Source organism: Pundamilia nyererei, unplaced genomic scaffold, assembly GCF_000239375.1.
Source record: "Pundamilia nyererei isolate P.nyererei 1_Seehausen unplaced genomic scaffold, PunNye1.0 scaffold00032, whole genome shotgun sequence".
Lineage (NCBI taxonomy): Eukaryota > Metazoa > Chordata > Actinopteri > Cichliformes > Cichlidae > Pundamilia > Pundamilia nyererei.
This window is the reverse complement of record NW_005187433.1, coordinates 2419025-2436992: the sequence shown is the minus strand read 5'-3', so window position 1 is coordinate 2436992 and position 17968 is coordinate 2419025. Positions and strand designations below refer to the sequence as shown.

Here is a 17968-nt window from a genome sequence, read left to right as displayed (position 1 = left end):
AATATTTAAACTGATTTAATCACGCTGTGCTATGTAACCACATAACATCAAATTTAATCAATGCTTCTAAAAACCTCCCCATGATAATTTAGGACATCATAGCGTAGTGGTCTGTGATGGAAAGGAAAATAAAGTCAATAAAAATTGTCATGTTATGAATTTGTAATCACGCCTGTGCTCATCATAGTTTCTCTTGAGTAATGTCTTGAGCTCAGCCTTCAGTCAGAATGGCCTCACATTCATCCATAGCAAACACTCAGAGGATTTTCTGTCCTAGAAAAGCAGCACAGATTGATGGTACCGTTTGTGGTTTGCTGGTTATTATTAAAGTTGTTTTTTTTAGCTGTTACTATCATTTTTATTTCTTTTTTTGGCCTCAGTGTTGCCACTTTTGAATTTTCACTCTCTGAGAGTCAAGGGCTCCAGAACATGTTTTTTTTTAATCGAGAAAATCATTCTGACTCGGGGCCCTTGTCTTCTGTTGTCTTTAGCATGAGGGCTCGCATATTATAACACCAAGGTAATTAGGCATAAACTCTCATCATAAATATATGTGCACTGCCTCTCCAGTAGCTGATCCTTAATGTGGAACATTTCACTTTGAATAACGTAGCCCTTCAGCTTGGAATTGCTTGTGGCTTTTGTGAAGAAACTCTTAAATTAAGTTGGCTTACATGCAGCCATGAGACATCTCATGCATTTACTACCAGTGCCAAAACAAATCTCGGGGAAACGGGTGGAAGTGCACAGGGTGCTGGGAAAGAAAGAGGAAATTTTTATCAGTTATTGTTAAAATGGCCATGTATGCTGAATTAGATTCTCAACTTCATGCACGGTTCCCATGTACAGATCACATGTAATGCATGAACTGTAGTGTTCGGGCATAAATCTGCTAATAGCGGAGATAATTGTCCAAATAAGCAAGTGGATGCTGTGTGGCTACACACTCCTCTGAGGCACCGCTACTGGTGTGCAATACTGCAGATTTTAGTATCAATCTGAGACCAAGTAAATTCAGAGCCAGTACAGCCAAAATTATAAAGGCAGCTTATGCAGGGGAGAGCAGTGTGTCATGATTTATGAGATGAATCATCATCAATTTGCAAATTCTGAATACATCTTAATGACAACTAAATCACCGTTATTGTTACATGAGCTACCTGGTTATTCTTTGCCTCTCTGAAAGGACTGTGACAGTGAGCTCTGACGCCGTGCTGACAGTCTGGGTATGACTGAGGAATTTCCTTCACCTTCTCATTTCTTTTGCTGCTTGTTCTGGGACCGAGTTCTATTTTTTGTGGTCTTTCATGTCTTTATATAAGTTGCCAGTGTTGCCACTGTGTAGACTTATCTTCCAACATGCATGATGTTTGCAGTGTTTTCATTTACAGCTGTAAAGTAGTTCCACGCGTTGCTCCGCTTTCTCACTTACTGCCGCATGGCTCTTCTTGGTGTCACCGAGTCACATGATCGCTGGACAACTAAACACAGCAGAGCAGGGAGGAGGGAGCAGATCAAAGTGTGCCCGCGTGAGAGGTCGTGTGTAAGCAAACTAAAGCAGCAATCCGGTAACACTAGTATCGATCCAATACCAGCAGTGGCATCGATAACGGGCATAAGCGCTGTAACATCATCATAAGCTGGTTTATTAAAATATGAATATGAGCATGGTCATCAAGGAGGGGCTATAGACTATATGGCTGCGTAACACAAATGCACATAATTAGTTTAGTTTACTATATTAGTTAATAATTAGTGCTGATAATTAGTTTAAAAAAACCTGCATATTAGAAACTAGAATTTGACTCACCCAAAGCAAATCAGAGGCTTCTTCAAAAGTTGTAATGGTCAAAATGCACACAAACAGTCACAGATCCACAGATAAAGCTCAGCGAATCTAATCAGTGGAGGTGAAGCCTAAAAAACGGCCACCTGTTTTTAGGCTTCACAGCCTGTACAGATGAGAAAGAAAAGCTTTCTCAGGACTCTCTGCAGTCCTGTGAAAGACCAAGTACACTCCACAATTCAGTAGCTTGTAGACCATCTTTAGCAGAAAACTTAAAATAATAATTTCACTGAAGTTTGCAGACATATGGTTCTGTCTGATTATCCTGCCACAGCATTTCAATCGTTCACGATGCTCTTTTGTAGAATTCCTGCTGTGCTTGGGATCATTGTCTTGCTGCACCTTGAGACAACTTTAGCTGTCCAACAGTTGGCCTCACATTTTACTCATGTCACCGATTCATTGTCAAACATTGATTTGATTTGATTTGATCTGCAAGTTGCCAGGTCATGTGGCTGCAATGTAAGCCCAAATCATTATCCCCCCACCGCCATGCTTAGCAGCTGAGGTATCAGGTTTTTGTGCTGATATGCTGTGATATACTTTGATTTGCTGTGATATCATGTGCCGTCTCCACTTTTGTATCATCAATCTAAAGAAAATTGCTCATGTGGTCTGTTCTGATGCAGCTTTGCACATCTAAGCTTTACAGCAACGTTCTTTTTATAGGCTAGAGGATTTCTCCTGACAAACCTTCCAAACATGCCATACTTTTTCAGTCTTTCTCTTGTTGTACTATCATAACATGATAACTGAGGCCTGTAGAGTAGTAGTTCTGTTTCCAATTTTAGCTTTCAAGTCATGTTTTGTTCAGAGGACTTTGTGTCAGTGCAGTTCAGGTCAGGTCCCATGCTACTAAATTATAAAAACCACTTCTAGCCAACTGTAACTACTCACTGATTAAGGCCAGAATTTACATTCACCTTAAGTCATGCTTGGATTTGAGGTCATTGCATCCTTTGACTCCCAGCTGATCTGTCTGTTGACCTCGAAACACTAAAGCCTTACTGGCCCAGAATCTGGGGTATCAGTTCAGTTCATACCGTACAGTCAATTCGTTTGTGAATTTTCTGGTGCAGAGTCTTAGCCTGTACTTGATGTTCTATCTGTGTGTGTGTTTATGTTTGAGAATGGATGATGAATTGCAAATGTAAACACAAATGAGGACAGAGAAATAAATATACTGAATTTATTTATTTGTTTTTTTAATAAAGTCTCTTTTGAGCATTTATTAGTTTCTTGTGACTTTGTTTTCTGGCCTAAATACAGTGGATCTAAATGCTTTGCTTAATGGTAATGGTTATGTCAATTACACACACTTATTGAGCCCAAACGCCTCACATGGACAACTCATTAACACCTTTAAAAGGGCAACCATCCAACTTGTAACGTTGAGGCTGGCGTCCCCACTTTATCTCGTTAACCTACTTCTTGGCGTTCCTGTGGGAAAACTTGTCTTTTTTTCCTCTATCAGCGCTCTCTCTGTCTCACACACACAGAGTGAAATTTGATTATTTAATGTCCTCAAAAGATATTAGGACAAAATTAAAGGAACGCAAACCTCTCCTCTATCTCGTCTTGATCTATTCTAAGGTCACGTTGTGGATCAGATGATGTTTTCATGCAAGCGACTCGGTGTCTGTAGTTTAGGACGCTGATGTTGTCTTGCGGTTGAGAAGGAGATGAGGAATTATTGAAGAAGACCAAGCGAGAGGAAGTGGAAATATGTGGGAAAAACAGTGGAAATTTGAGAAGCTACGTGGAGTATAGGTAGTCTGGCTTATTGAAATGTGCACACTGCAGGCAGCTACTAATTGGATAAAGTTGCTCTAATAATATGTACAGTAGTGTTCGTGTGAATCATTTCCTGGCACAAAGCTGAACTATATATGAACCTGAATGTTTCCCTTGTAGTGCCGTTCATCTGTCTAGATTGAGCTGTGGTGTAACTGAAACGCTCCTCAAGCTGCGTAGATACGACACCTCCAAAAATGTATTTGTGAAGCAGTGGAAGTTGCTGCCCCTTGATTGCGTTCAATAATTAACCGTTCTCTGCCCTCTGGCTGTGTCCCAGAATACTTGAAGACAGCCTGTGTGCGCAACCACTCAGTCAAAAACCTGGCCTTGACCCGTCCGATTAGAGAGGACTGTCAGTCTACGAGCATTACATCAGAACATCTCTAAGAAACTTCACTCAGGTTTTGGACAGCATCACAGTACAGAGACTGCAGTTTCAGGACCTTAAAATTTGGGGGCAAATATCTGGTACTATGAATATGGAGCTCAAGTTGACATAAAATGATTGATGCTTGAAAGATATCCCGATGTCTGATCTCTGACAGCAGATTTGGAGGCCTGTAGGAACCACAGTTTTTCGTGCAGGGGTCTGAGATTTTGTTTACAGCCTCTCGTGAACAAGGCACATGATACTCTTTCAAACTGTCCAAATCAGTCAAAGGGCTTCACAGAAGGTAGAGCTTTTTAAAAATGGACACACTTTCATCTGAGTTTGATGTGTTAATCTCCAGATATGACACCGTTCCATTCATATGGATTCCAACATTCAAGCTTCAGATATTTTCCCGAGAAAATGTAGGGACTTTGCTCAAGTATTTTTTAAAACAATCCTTCAAAAAGTAAAAGATGCTAGATAAAAATGTACATTTTTACTGGTATCTTCAAAACTCATTTTGGGGTCTTTAAAAGTTCAGAAAGTTACACTGATGCTGTCGGTAAGTTTTCAAACTTTACTTAAGCATCAGAGTAAATTTTCCAGAAGAAAAATGGAGCAAATGTTGACACTGCAAAGAAACAGAGGAAATCACCATCGCACACAAAAAGCAGCGTGAAGAGAAAATAAAGCTCATGCGAACTGCCTGCTCGCCTTTTTAACTTCCTCTTTACCAAAACAACCACAGTCTCTTTAAACATTTGTTCAAGGAGACCAAGTTCCCTCCTTTATTCTTGAGTGACGGTTTGATCTACAGCCTCGATTTGTCAGACTGGATTTGAGCCACAGATCAAACTGACAGATAAGATCAAAGCTGGCAGCTCATAGATGCCAGATGCAGTTATGAAATGTGCTGCATTTGGCTGTTTTCAACCTTCTGACTGAGAACTGCTGCTCAGTATCTAAGAAATGTTTCCATTTGTTTTTAATAAAGTTGTTAACAGTTATTTTCTTTAGAATCTGATGCAGCACAGCTGAAGAGTGCTGTTTTCCATAATTGGCAGATCAGTTCATTTATTATTTCCTATTTAATTTAATTATTTATATGAGTTCCTAAAATTTCACTAAGTGAAACCTTTCTGATATGTAATTTAAAGTAGCACCATATCTCTTACTTGGTGTAAAACTCGAAAGTGTCACGGTTTGGCATGGCAGACCGTGGGGGGTGTAGTGAAGGAGGACCCAGGTGCGGTGCTCTGTGTGCGTTTATTTACAGTCTGTGGTACAAAACAACAATAAATCCCCGTGTTTTCCCCAGACCCGTGTCGTGTCCTCCTAGTGCTCTCTGCTCCCGTGTCTGCACTCCCGGTGCTCGCTGCTCTTCAGGCCTTCCACGCTCCTCCTGCGGGAAACAATAGCGGCAGCTGTCAGGACACTAAACAATGGCAGGCATGCACTTAACGACAAAACCTAGACTGGGTGACTAACGTGGAGTCTCAAGCAATGATCCCGCACCGGTGGGAGCTCCAAGACTCTCTTAAGTAGCTCCCCCGACGAGGCCTGATCAGCAGCAGGTGTGTGGCTTCGGGTGTGGCCAGTCCCCTAGCAGGGCCACACCCACCAGGCCTGACGGCGCCTATAAACGAGTGCTCAGACACACAGCCACCCACACACACATATGTACAAGCATAGAGAAGAAGGGGGAGCAACACCAAAAATACATAATAATATAACAGGTCCATGACTGCCCAGGAGTCCTGGGTCGCCCAGTCCCAGGACCCTGACAGAAAGATTCAGTTCCTGGTCGTCACTGTGGTATAAACATATCCAGTTTAGTACTGTAAAGTAAAATACAGTCCGCAAATACTGCTAACGGTTTGGCTTCAAGTCATAAAACTCTTCCAGAGTTTAAAATTTCTGTGTGTATGATCTTTGCTACCCTTTCCCCGTTTGTTCAGTTCGGCCTCATTACCTGCTGTTAGGGACTTAGGCAAAAATAGGCATCTTCCCTTGAGACAAATTAGTAAAATGCCACAGAACATTTTTGTCCAGAAAAGCCTCCAGAAAGCCTGGAGAACTATCGCTCATGACTAGGGATGGGTATTGATAAGATTTTCACGATTCCGATTCCATTTTCGATTCTGTTTAACGATTTGATTCTTTATCGATTCTTTTTTAAAAAGATGAATTGACAACAACACGAACCGGTTTTCGATACCCATCCCTACTCATGACCAGATAAAAATTACTTGGAAAATAAATAAATAAATAAATCGTCAAATTCCATGTTGTAGCGACGCAAACAAGGCGTCTAAGGCGTCGTAGCAACCACGCCCAGCATGAGAAAGTTGTGATAGATGTGGCAATCCCAGCCAACAGTGATATCAGAAAGAAGGAGCATGAGAAAATCAAAAAGTACCAGGGGTTGGAAGAACAACTGAAGGAGCTGCTGAAAGTAAAGTCCAAAGTGGTCCCAGAGGTACTAGGAGCTTTTGGAGCTTTGACCCCCAAACTGAAAGAGTGGCTCGATCCAATCCAGCAGAACTCGCAAACTCCCAGGCCTCTAGTAGAGAGTCCAAGCTTGAGGAACGCACACATGTATACACAACCCCCACAACAGGGAAAAGAGGGGAAATTACTATTCATAGATATGACAGAAAATAAGACAACACATACTAGGTCTCTTTTAATCAGAGAGGGGAGACTCCATTAAATGCCTGTCATCACTTACTATAAGTATAATAAGTGACCTCATCCATAACTTTCAGCCAAGAAAAATTGATTCAAACTTTTCATTTTGAGTCACATTATATTGGTTTTAGGCTAAAAAGCAGAATTGCTAGGATTAGGCAACAAAAGTTAAGTTTAAAAGGCTAAAATCTATCTTCCCATGACAATTGAGAGTTTACACGAGAGAGTACATTCACTTGTTCACACGACTGCTGCTAATGGGCTGAGGACTGTGTGTGTGCTAATATTTTTTGTGAATGTGTCTGACACTAACTGACTGCAGTCAGAGAACATGCTTCATGTTCATGTTTTGCTCTTGAACAATACCATATATGTAAGCACAGGAAGTGAGCTTTTCTTTGTAGTGATAAGCAGCATAAACAACATGTTTGTGAACCATTCTTAAGATGCAGAATGAAACCAAATCCAAGTCAGATCAAGGAAGGAGTTTATATGCAGTTGTAGAACTAGGCTTGGATTTGTTTATCATGGCATTAATAGGGATTAGATAGTGTGTGTAGCTTTCACATTCAGAGTACTGGGATTAGCAGGGTTTTATTTTGAATCAGAAAGAGCAATGAGATAAATTTCTGTTGGACGGAGAGCTATTGAAGGATTTAAACAAAACAATAGAATTAAAATAAACTTAATGAATGTCTAAACTTCCTCAAAGACAGTAGGGACAGCTTTGTGTGCCGGAACATGAGAAATTTATTTTTTGAAGAGACAAAAGTTAAAATTATTTTTATGATATTGTTTTTCTACCTACTTGCAAAAAATGAGTGTGCTCAGAGGAAAGCCCAAGAGCGACACCACAGACTCTTTAGCACGTTAAATATTAAAGTCCATGAAAGTAAGTTATAAAAAGACTGAACAACTACGGCTTTCCAGGAGAGAGACTGTTTTCTCTAAAAAGAAGGTGGCAGCACTTCTTACATTTGCTAAGTTGAATCCGAACAAATCACAAGACTTCTGGAACAATGTTATTTGGACAGTTGAGACCAAAATGCCACAATGTATATCTTCATGTTTGGTAAAAACCAGACATGGCAGCGCCTTCAACACCTCAAATCAAATGTCAAGCAGCTGGTGGAGCTGGTGGTGATGATTTGGGCTTGTTTTGTAAACACAAGACTTCGGGCACCTTGCAGTCACTGATTCAACCATAAACACCTCTTCCTATTGGACAATAATCCCAAGCACGTGAAACCTAAAAGATAATCTGTTCACCTGAGCCTCAGGTACCTTGGTGTGATCTTTGATTCTGCCATGTCCCTAGAACAACACTCTCGCCAGTTGATTAGGAACTGCCCTTTTCAGCTAAGAAACATCTCCAAACTGCGAACTTTGCTGTCTAAGTCTGAGTTAGAAATGGTTATTTATGCTTTTATTTCATCTCGCTTAGATTATTGTAACAGCCTTTTTCTTTGTTTGAGCAAAAGGAATCTTGACCGTCTCCAGTTAGTCCAGAATGCTGCTGCAAGGCTTTTAACTAAGACATGAAAAAGAGAGCACATTACACCAGTGTTACGTTCATTACACTGGCTTCCAGTACATTTTAGAATTCATTTTAAAATCTTGGTACTGACTTTTAAAGCTTTGAATTGTGATGCCCCTGCCTACATTTCTGATCTTTTAGAACCCCACGCTCCCTCTCGCAGCCTGAGATCATCTAATCAAAGGCTGTTGGTAGTCCCACGAACTCGTGTTAAGACCAGAGGTGATAGATGTTTTAGAGCGGTGGCCCCCAGGTTGTGGAATGCTCTCCCTCCATCATTACGTTGCCTTGATTGTATTTATTCTTTTAAAAAGCAGCTTAAGACTCATTTATTTAGATTGGCTTTTCATTAGATTTGTGCTGTGTGTTTGATTATTAATGTATTTTATGTATTTCTGTTTTATATTACTGTGAAGCACTTTGTGGTTTTTATCCTGTGAAAAGTGCTATATAAATAAATTGATTTGATTTGATTTGATAATGTTCCAGTCCAGAACTCAGCCCGAGTGAAATGCTTTTTGGGGACATCTCTCTTAAGGTCCTTAAGAGAGATGTCCCGAAGTAAATTTCCACAGTCCTCAATGAGCTAAAGCAAAGAAGAGTGGGACAAAACAAAAAATGTAAGAGATTAAAAGTTTTACAGAAAGTGGCAATTCGATCCTCATAAAGTGTTCCATTTTTATGTAAGATTGTGACTTTTTTCACGTCTTTTTTCAAAGGTTTTAGTATCCTAAACTGTAATTTTACCACTGATCCTGGTCTTTGTTGCCTTTTTGGCACCAAACTGTTCCTCCTGAGCTTTAGACTAACACAAAAGCAAATTGTTGCTACAGTTGCCTTTCCTCAGATGCATATTTGCCAGTGACAATTAATTGTTTATAAGTGTAGATTTTGAGGATATGTTAATAGTTTGTTTTTTACCCCACACACTGTCAGTATGTATTTATTTGTATGCCCGTTTCCTTGAGTCAGATCCTCAGAGCTTGAGCGTGGTTTTGCCAGATACTCACGCTGATCCCTCTACTGGCTTCTGAGTGATAGGCATCTCTTCCATGACTGTGTGACAGACGGACAGAGATAGAGCTGTGTTTGAACAGTAAACAAACTTGCTGTACCGAAAACACACAAAAAAGAGAAGAGCAGAAGCTAACAGAACATTTCTGTTTGTCTTTCTCCCATTGCCTCCTCACCCGGGGCATGCCTCCACATTGGACTCAGTGTATGCCTCTGTGTGTGTGTGTGTGTGTGTGGTCATTGTGGCGAATGATCTGATAAGAAGGAGCTAATCCTGTTGAACCTCTGTGGTCGGTCACCAGTCTTCACTCAAAAGGGAAAATTAGATGTTGTGCCTCTCCAACTGCATGTTTTTGGGTTTGTGACTCGTACTGTGTTTGAATGGAAATGATAATTTACTCTTTAACTACAAGCAAACTGATATTTAGATGTATACTCATCTGAGACTTTATTAGGTTGACCTTGCTGGTACTGGGTTGGAGCTTTTTACCTTTAGAGCTAGCTTAAATTCTTAATGGAATAGATTCAACAAGGTGCTGGAAACATCCCTCAGAGATTTTGGTCCATATTGAAATGATAACATCAAATAGTTGCTCCAGATTTCCTAACTGCACATCCGTGATGCAAACCTCCCATTCCACTACATCCCAAACATGCTCTATTGGATCGTGATCCAGTGACTGTGGCAGTCATTTGAGTATGTTGTATTCAAGAAACCAGTTTGAGAAGATCTGAGCATGACATAACAAATTGTCCTCCTGGAAGCAGCCATTGCAAATTGAGTACTCTGTGGACACAATGGGATGTACATTGTCAGCAATAATACTCAGATAGGCTGTGGTGGCTAAATAATGCTCAGTTGGTACTAAGGAGCCCAAAGTGTCCCGAGAAAATACCCCCCCGCACCAATACACCACCAGCACCTGAACTGTGTATGCAAGCCAGGATGAATCCATGCTTTCATGTGGCTCACACCTAATTTTGACCCTACTGTCTTAATGTTGTTGTGACTCAATGAATTAGAGGTGGTTGGGCAGAAAATTCCCATTAGATCAGCGTTCTCCAAAATGATCAAAATAGCACAACATAACAACCGTGCCACATTTAGGTCACTAAAATCTTTTTTTTGTTCGATTCCGATACTCCGTTTGAACTTCACCAGGCTCTCTCCAATGCATTTAGGCGTCTACATGCCTAAATGCATTGACTTGCTATCATGTGGTTGGCTGATTGGATAGTTGGGTTAGTGAACAGTTGAAAAAAGTGGCCTGTGCGTACATGATGCAGCTCATGTCCACTGCCTGAACTAGCTTTCAGAACAAAAGAAGAGAAAACAATCCAATACACAATGTGTTTGGGATCCTGTATCATCACTCTGCCTCTCGTTGTCAGCCACAGCTCCAGTTGACTGATACTGCTGACAATTATCAGACTCACCATTATGACTCATGTGAAAAGGTTGGATAATCGTCACCCCTGGACGGACTTGCTTTGGGTACTCAATTAGAAATATTTTCTCTCTGAGCTGCAGAGACATTAGTAAATACCATTAGCTGAGTTCAGAGATAAAAACCAGGACATCACATCAGTTCTAAACTTAGGCAAACTGGTTTTCATCATATAGAAACTAAGTACCTGAAAACTGGGACTTTTCATTTAATTCTTTCAAAAATATTTTGCTGTTTTAGTTACTTTGAGAAGCAGGATGAGAATGTAATTTCATTTTATATATGTGAGAGTATCCACACTATATATCCATAATAATATACCAAAGGTTTCCATTAACACAAGGCTGGTTAATGAGGAAATGTCAATCGAGCGGCAGTTTTTAATGTTACTGCATTATCTTTCAACTACAATCTTTGGGAACTTAATCATCAAATGCCAAAAATGACTTGATGATGCTCTTTAAGTAGGTTTCTTTTGGCTGTACGAAGTATTCACTCTGACAATATTTCCAAAAGCACCACAATGTGCTTTATAAATGGACTGGCTTTGTGATTATAAGTAATCTTTACATGTGTTGGTTGATATCTACAGTTAAAAGCCTGATAAATGTATGTTTCTACATAATTTGGAAACAGTAGAAGTATCCCAGCTGCCTTCATTTGGAATATAAACATATAAATGTTGCTGCTGTTTTGTTCGGCTTGCTTCAGTGGGTTGCAAACACACCAGTGGAGCCAGACATGCACACTAAATCACAAAATATCTTCACTTGTGCTATGTAGAGCTTTTTTATTTTTATTTTTATTTTGATTTGTACTCTAAATAAACGGTCCTTGCAAAAACAAATGCTACAATTCTCCCTTTTCCATTTTGAAGTATTTTCTCTGTTTGCTCCCTTTCTCCCATTCCCCCGTCCTCCCTCTTTTCCAGGGGAACTTTGTGCCTTGCTTTGACAGCAGTTCCCCTTTTTTCTGATTTCCCATGCCTTCTTCCTCTCATATTCCCACCGACTTTTCCACAAAAGCTCTCCTCTGGTGGTTTCTGCCAGCAGAGCTATGATACATTTGTGTTTGCCTTGACCTCAACTCATCCTTCAAACATGGAACTTAAAATTTCACTCTATATGACATACAGTAAGTGACATTAGCCGTTAGAAACAGAAGCACATTTACAGTGGGGTGAAAAAGAAAGTACTCCATCTTTCACTTCTAAGGTTTTATGTATCTGAGCATAATTAAAAAAAAGAATCGCTGACCTCAGATGACCAGAATGACATGATATATTTCATCATATCAGTGTTTTTTTTTTTTTTTTTAAAAGTAAGGCAAAATGCAGAAGCAGTGTGTGAAAAACTAACTACACCTTTACTGCTTCCACAGGAATTAAGAGAGTAATCATCATCAGCAAGTGTGGCCATCTCTATTAAAGCAGAAGTTTTGGCAGTTTGCTGTTCTGGTGTGCGTTAACACAATGTAGGAAAGACATCAGCAGTGATGAATGAGAAGCCATTGGAGCTCAGTCAGGGAATGGTTATATGGCCATTTCTTCCATTACTCTATTGTGAGTTGCATTCTTCCTAGAAGTGGACATTCCAGCAAATTCACACCATGGTCAGATTGTGCAGTGCTCAAAGAAACTCCCAAAAAAGTTTTTGATAATACAATTGGAAAATATTGCACAAGTATGTCTTGTGTCCTTTGGACATACAAGACTAGTGTATAGATGTCTGTATATAATGCAACTAAAACCCAGAATATCAAGACAAATACCTCATACCACCACCATGCACAGTGGTGCTGGGGTGACTACAGGACCTGGGCTCCTTGCAGTCATTGAATCGACCAAGAACTCGTCTGTATACCAACGTATTCTAGAGTCAAACGTGAGGCAATCTGTCTGACAGCTGAAGCTTGGCGTACCTTGAGCTATGCAGCAGAACAATGACCCAAAGCACAGCAGCAAATCTGCGAGAGACAGTCCAGATCAGCTGAAATGCTGTGGCAGGACAGCACAGCATGTCCACAAACCTCAATGAACTGGAGCAATGCAGTAAAGAAGAGTGGGCCAAAATTCCTCCTGAACGAGAGACTGATAAAGTCGTACAGCAAATTATTACTTCAAGTTTATGCTGCTGATCTACTGAATCACAGGGAGGACTTAGTTTTTCAGACACTGCTTCTGGCTTTTTGGGTCAGTGTTTTTTAAATAAATAATGACATGTGTGTTGTTGTGCATCCAAGGTGCTAAATAATTTTAGATATGTATACATATAAACACACATAAAACCTTAGAGTTAAAAGAGGGATACTTTCTTTTTCACATGACTGTATGTACTGTATGTACAGGCTGGGGTGCTTCCCTTTGACCTCTGCTGAAGGGAGAAAAATCGCTAAAAAGAATTCATCTTCCATGATTAGCATGGGAAAAAAAATAGGGCTTTTAAATGACCTCATTTACCATGTCAGCTTTCTTTCTGCCTCTGCCTATAGCATTGTAGATGTGAAGTGTATATGAAGTTTACTTTAAGACTGTCTGACTTAAGGCTTAACTAACGTGTACTAAAGGCACCTCTGTCTAATTTTCAGATTGTCCTTCCTGCCAAACCGGAGCTACAGCGACAATGGACGGACAATTCTGGCCAATGAGCAGGAATCCCAGGACTCTCTTGGACCTCTATGAGGATGACTATTTTAAAAACAGAACTGTGATGAACCTTGAGGTGGACTTCCTCAAATAATAGTGATCGTGTCCCTTCTGGATATTCGAGCTATGATAATGCATCATCATTGTCTGATTTACTTTACTTACTGGTCCTGTCCATGGATCTCTAAAGATGTTCATTACTCAAGTGTGGAGCATCAGAACGGACTTGTTTGTTATAAAATAGTTGGATCAAGGAACTGTGCAAATGTTTCCAGGCATGCTCTTATTATAAAGCCCAAAGAACTAGTCTGGATCCTGGGATCAGCGAACTGCAAGCCCATCCATGTTAACATAATGTGAGACTCATTAACCTAACTTAAAACCACAAGCTGTAGCAGAGCTACCTGCCTGCTGCTCATACAAATGTTTGTTCATATAAGAATACGGCTTCTTTTACAGTACTGCTTTCTTTTCCTGTCTTTTACCAGCATAAACTAAACAGCTAAGGTGGCACTGGAGTATGACACAGAGTTTTTAAAAAGGACTTCATAATTTCTGTTTTTCATTTCTAATCCTGCTGTGAACAAAAACACCAAAGACTGAAGACATGGACATTTTTGATTGATTTCTCCCAGGAAAGGCATCAGCGGCATCATGCAGTTCAAACAGTGCTGAAGCACCTGCATAACGTTTTCATGGAACATAAAACATGGCCGGACTTTTGTATGCAGGCCAGCCGCAAAGTTGAAGTGTAGCTTTACGCCAATGTGAAAAAATGTATGTCAAAACATTTATCGTGGTTTTCATCGTTCTGCAGAGAATGACGGTGATCTGTGTTGGAGAATATGCTTTACTTTTGTAAATTTATAAGATAAACTTCTGTAACAAAGCACTGAAAGTTCAGGCGCATTGCCATAAATGTGTCTGAAAAAGTGAAGGTTTCAGGAATGTGAAGAAAAATCCGCTCTGGTGTTTGTGCTTGTGAATGAGTCCAGTTTCCTGTATTCTTTCATGTAAATAAGGCTGCTGTGAAACATGAAGAGAAATCACTGGCGCATACAGTCACCGGCCACTTTGTTAGGTACATCTGTGAAACCACCTGTAGGTGCAAATATTCAGTTAGTTAATCACATGGCAGCAATTTATATTTACACATAGTCAAGACAAACTGCTGAGCTCTGGAGGAAAAAGAGGGTCCAACCTTGTACTAACAAGGCATAACTAATCAAGTGGCCAGTGACTGTAGTTGGATGAATAAGACACTTTGAAACAAGAAGCAGTCTCACATATCAAAAAATAGATACAACAGCAATATATTAGAACACCAGAAGTAATTTCTAGTAGCCAAAGCTTAGTGTATGCAGGTCAATGTACAATTTACAAACTGAGCCAGCTGTACATGGATCAGGATCAGGAAATACCTGCAACCTTCTGTCACATATTCAGTTTATCTCAGAGCTGGGCCTTAAATCCTGCAAACCTTTCTCAGTCATGTATTTCATTATGTGTGACTTAAGGAAAGTTAAAAAAATCTTGCAAAATTTTACTGAAACAGGAGAAAATCTTTTCAGCCAACATTCACCAATTATAATTTAGAGAAGTAGAAGACTTTATGTCAGTGAAGCACAAATAAGTACATGTATATACCAATATAGCGACTCACAGGGTGCTTTATGAGCTATAGGTATTACACTGCCAGTGCTGGGTTGGACCCCCTTTGCCTTCAAAATTGCCCTAATTCTGTGTCAAAGATTCAACAAGGTGGTGGAAACATTCCTCAGAGAAATTTGGCCCGTATTGACATGATGAAGTTGCTGGAGATTTGTTGGCTGCAAATCTGTTATGTTGTAAGGTAAAGACCTACAATAATACAGAGAAAAACCCAACCAGGTGACCCCCTGTGAGGAAACAATTGGCATCAGTGGGAAGGAAAAAACACAGAGAAATACATACACATAGCATATCAGACTTGAATACACTCACTGGAACAAAGTCTGACAATTGCTCATATAATCAATTGCCCTCCCTGTTAGATGTCATGTTTCACAACATGAAAAAAATATCAGCAGCCTCGTGCTTGCATTTACAGAAGCACTGCATCTGCTGTAGATTGTAATAAATTCAGGATCGGGTTTATTTTGCACAAAGGCAGTTTTCAGCTGAGGTGGGTATGAAGGTGTGGAATTTCACAAATGAAGAATAACAGACTTGGAGCTTTTGAGTTGCTTGATCAGTGGACTGATCAAGTGGACTGTTTTAAAGGCAAATTAGGTGACTTTTGACCACTAGAGGGCAGAAACACTGTAAAACAACCTCAAAGAGCCCTTCAGTGGGATTTACAACTCAATGTTAAATCTACGCTGTAACTTACTTACCTAGGTATGTGCTAATGCAGCTTGTAATGACTGTAATTTGCCTATTCCAGCACCATCTAGTGTTTCATTAGAGAAACTGCAGAACAGCTGCACAGCCTGCAGCCCAGGCTCTACATAAATTCATTGCATAAGCCTAAATCAGACTTTAAGGGAGTACCTGTAATTACCTATTAGTACTAATTTTGTCTAATTGAACATATGAAAACAAGTTGATGTGACATAGTGCCTACATTTAAAAACAACAACTAAAAGCAGTACAGTTTGGCACCACTGGTGACTCCTTTACATTTTCCAGACTCCTTTGATTCCAAGGTTTATTCTAAGTTTAGCCCACATGTTGTCTGTCTAAGTTGGTCTCCATCTATCACAGCGCGTTTTGAGTTTGACTTACAAAGGCGTGAAGCTATTATCCGCCTACTGTCTGTCATCACTAATATCTGCGTTATATTGTCCTTCTGCATTTAAAGCATCAGTTAACACCTCTTCTTTCTTTTTCTTCTCAGTTCACAGCCTCCATGTATTTCATGTTTATTAGACGTGATAAAGATGCCAAGAAATGAAAGCATTTTAAACATTTTGACTTCCAATCTGCAACAAGGTGTAAACAAAAATTTATAGATTTGTCATATAAGGCTCATATGTTGCACATGTTAACAAAGAGCGGTTTATTTACACATTGACTCTGCACCAGGCAACATTAGCGTTTTTGGCCACCTAACAGAATAACATCCAATAGACAAGCTCCTTTTAGCTCTGTTTCTTTAATATAGTCCATCTGATTGCTGAAATCATTAAGATCCATCTTCTGCTGGAAAGAAAATACACATATATGGTCCTTAGAGTCTGTAGTTTAAGCAGATTGTCCTCTTTCCCCCAGATTTTGGCAGGGGGAAGCCTATTGTAGTATTTGTGCCTTCTATTGAATGTTCACTTGTCTCAAATTGAGCTCTGTGATGTGATCCTTTCTTCAGCAAGCCGGCATGAGAAAGCAGGCTCTCTGTGAGGCTGAAGCATTTTTAACAAGCTTTCATTATTGTTGGAGGTGGTAGGCAGTAATTACACACAAAGCCCCTCATCAGAATCCTGTTTGGTAACAGCAAACCTGAATATCTCCAATCATTCCCAGTGCTGCTAAAAAAAGAAAAAAGAAAACAAATGACTTAGGTTGGGAGTTTGCTGGCCGTTAACTAAACGGTGAATTCATTATATTGTGAGCCTTCTCACAACTCTCTGACTCCGCTGCAATCCTTCTGGGATTATAGCCTGTCCAAGACCTGGAGATCTCAAGGCTCTGGCTCATATAGCACCACAGTGCCAGAGCTGGACCCGGTCTTCTAAAAACATTTGGCTCGAACATCATTTTTAACCTAACAAGACATAGATTTATACTTCCATCTATGGTACTGAAAAAAAATAATGTTGACTGCAATGGAGATGTTTTTGTTTCAGGGTCTGATCTCTTATAGCAAACAGGCCTGCACAACGCAAAACAATTTGTTTGAGGATATAAAATGTGGTACCTCATCATGGGGGTTTATCACTCTTTCCACATGGAGGCAAGATCTTAGAGTTAACTTCAAAGCACGGCCCCAAGAGCCACTTTTAGGTGTGTCTCAATCATTAGGAAGCAGTCCCACATGGTTCCTATTGGAAAAACTTAAATAAGCTAGCTGTAAGCAGTACATTAAGCTTATTAGACATGCTCCTGCTCAACCAACCTGTTAGTCTCAACCAACAAGTATTTTCTTTCATAACACCAAAAAAAAAAAGAGTTTGAAAATTCCTTCAGTGAAGCACAAATCTTACTTTAACATGCAGCAAGTTTTACTCATCGTGTACATCGAGTTGTAGCGGGCTCTCTACTGCCCCCTGTTATCAGAGCTCAAAACAAATCCCACTGGTTGGGCAAATTTGTAGGTAATTTCTATTGGGAAAACTGCGCTAAAGAACAGTGCATAGCCACAACCAGCACCACCCGGGCCTGTCTCAAACGCAAACAGTTGTTTCTTCAAGCCAAGTAAAAGATGAGCAGAAGACATCCAGCTGCGCAGCAAAAACTAGTACCGACACACGGTGCTACTTGGAATACAACAGATGAGCCAGTTCAGGTGAGGGGGTTTGTTTTTCCCCATTAGTCTTATAAAGCGACGGATTGTAGATGTCTTTAATGGATTTGAAAGTTTAGAAAATGACTGGTGCAGGGCAGAGAAAAATTGGATGGGAATAAAGAAAGCAGAAATCAG

At 40.0% G+C, this 17968-nt stretch overlaps 1 protein-coding gene across 1 annotated transcript in view; it reads left to right on the top strand.

Annotated features, from left to right (window-relative positions):
- LOC102213916 (5-hydroxytryptamine receptor 4) overlaps window positions 1-14238 on the top strand; it is a 63045-nt gene extending 48807 nt beyond the window's left edge. Inside the window, exon 7 of the mRNA XM_005729253.1 lies at window positions 13293-14238. Coding sequence (XP_005729310.1) covers window positions 13293-13386 — 94 coding nt within the window. The 3' untranslated portion in view covers window positions 13387-14238. The remainder of the gene's footprint in view (window positions 1-13292) is intronic.
- Window positions 14239-17968: the final 3730 nt, after the last annotated feature.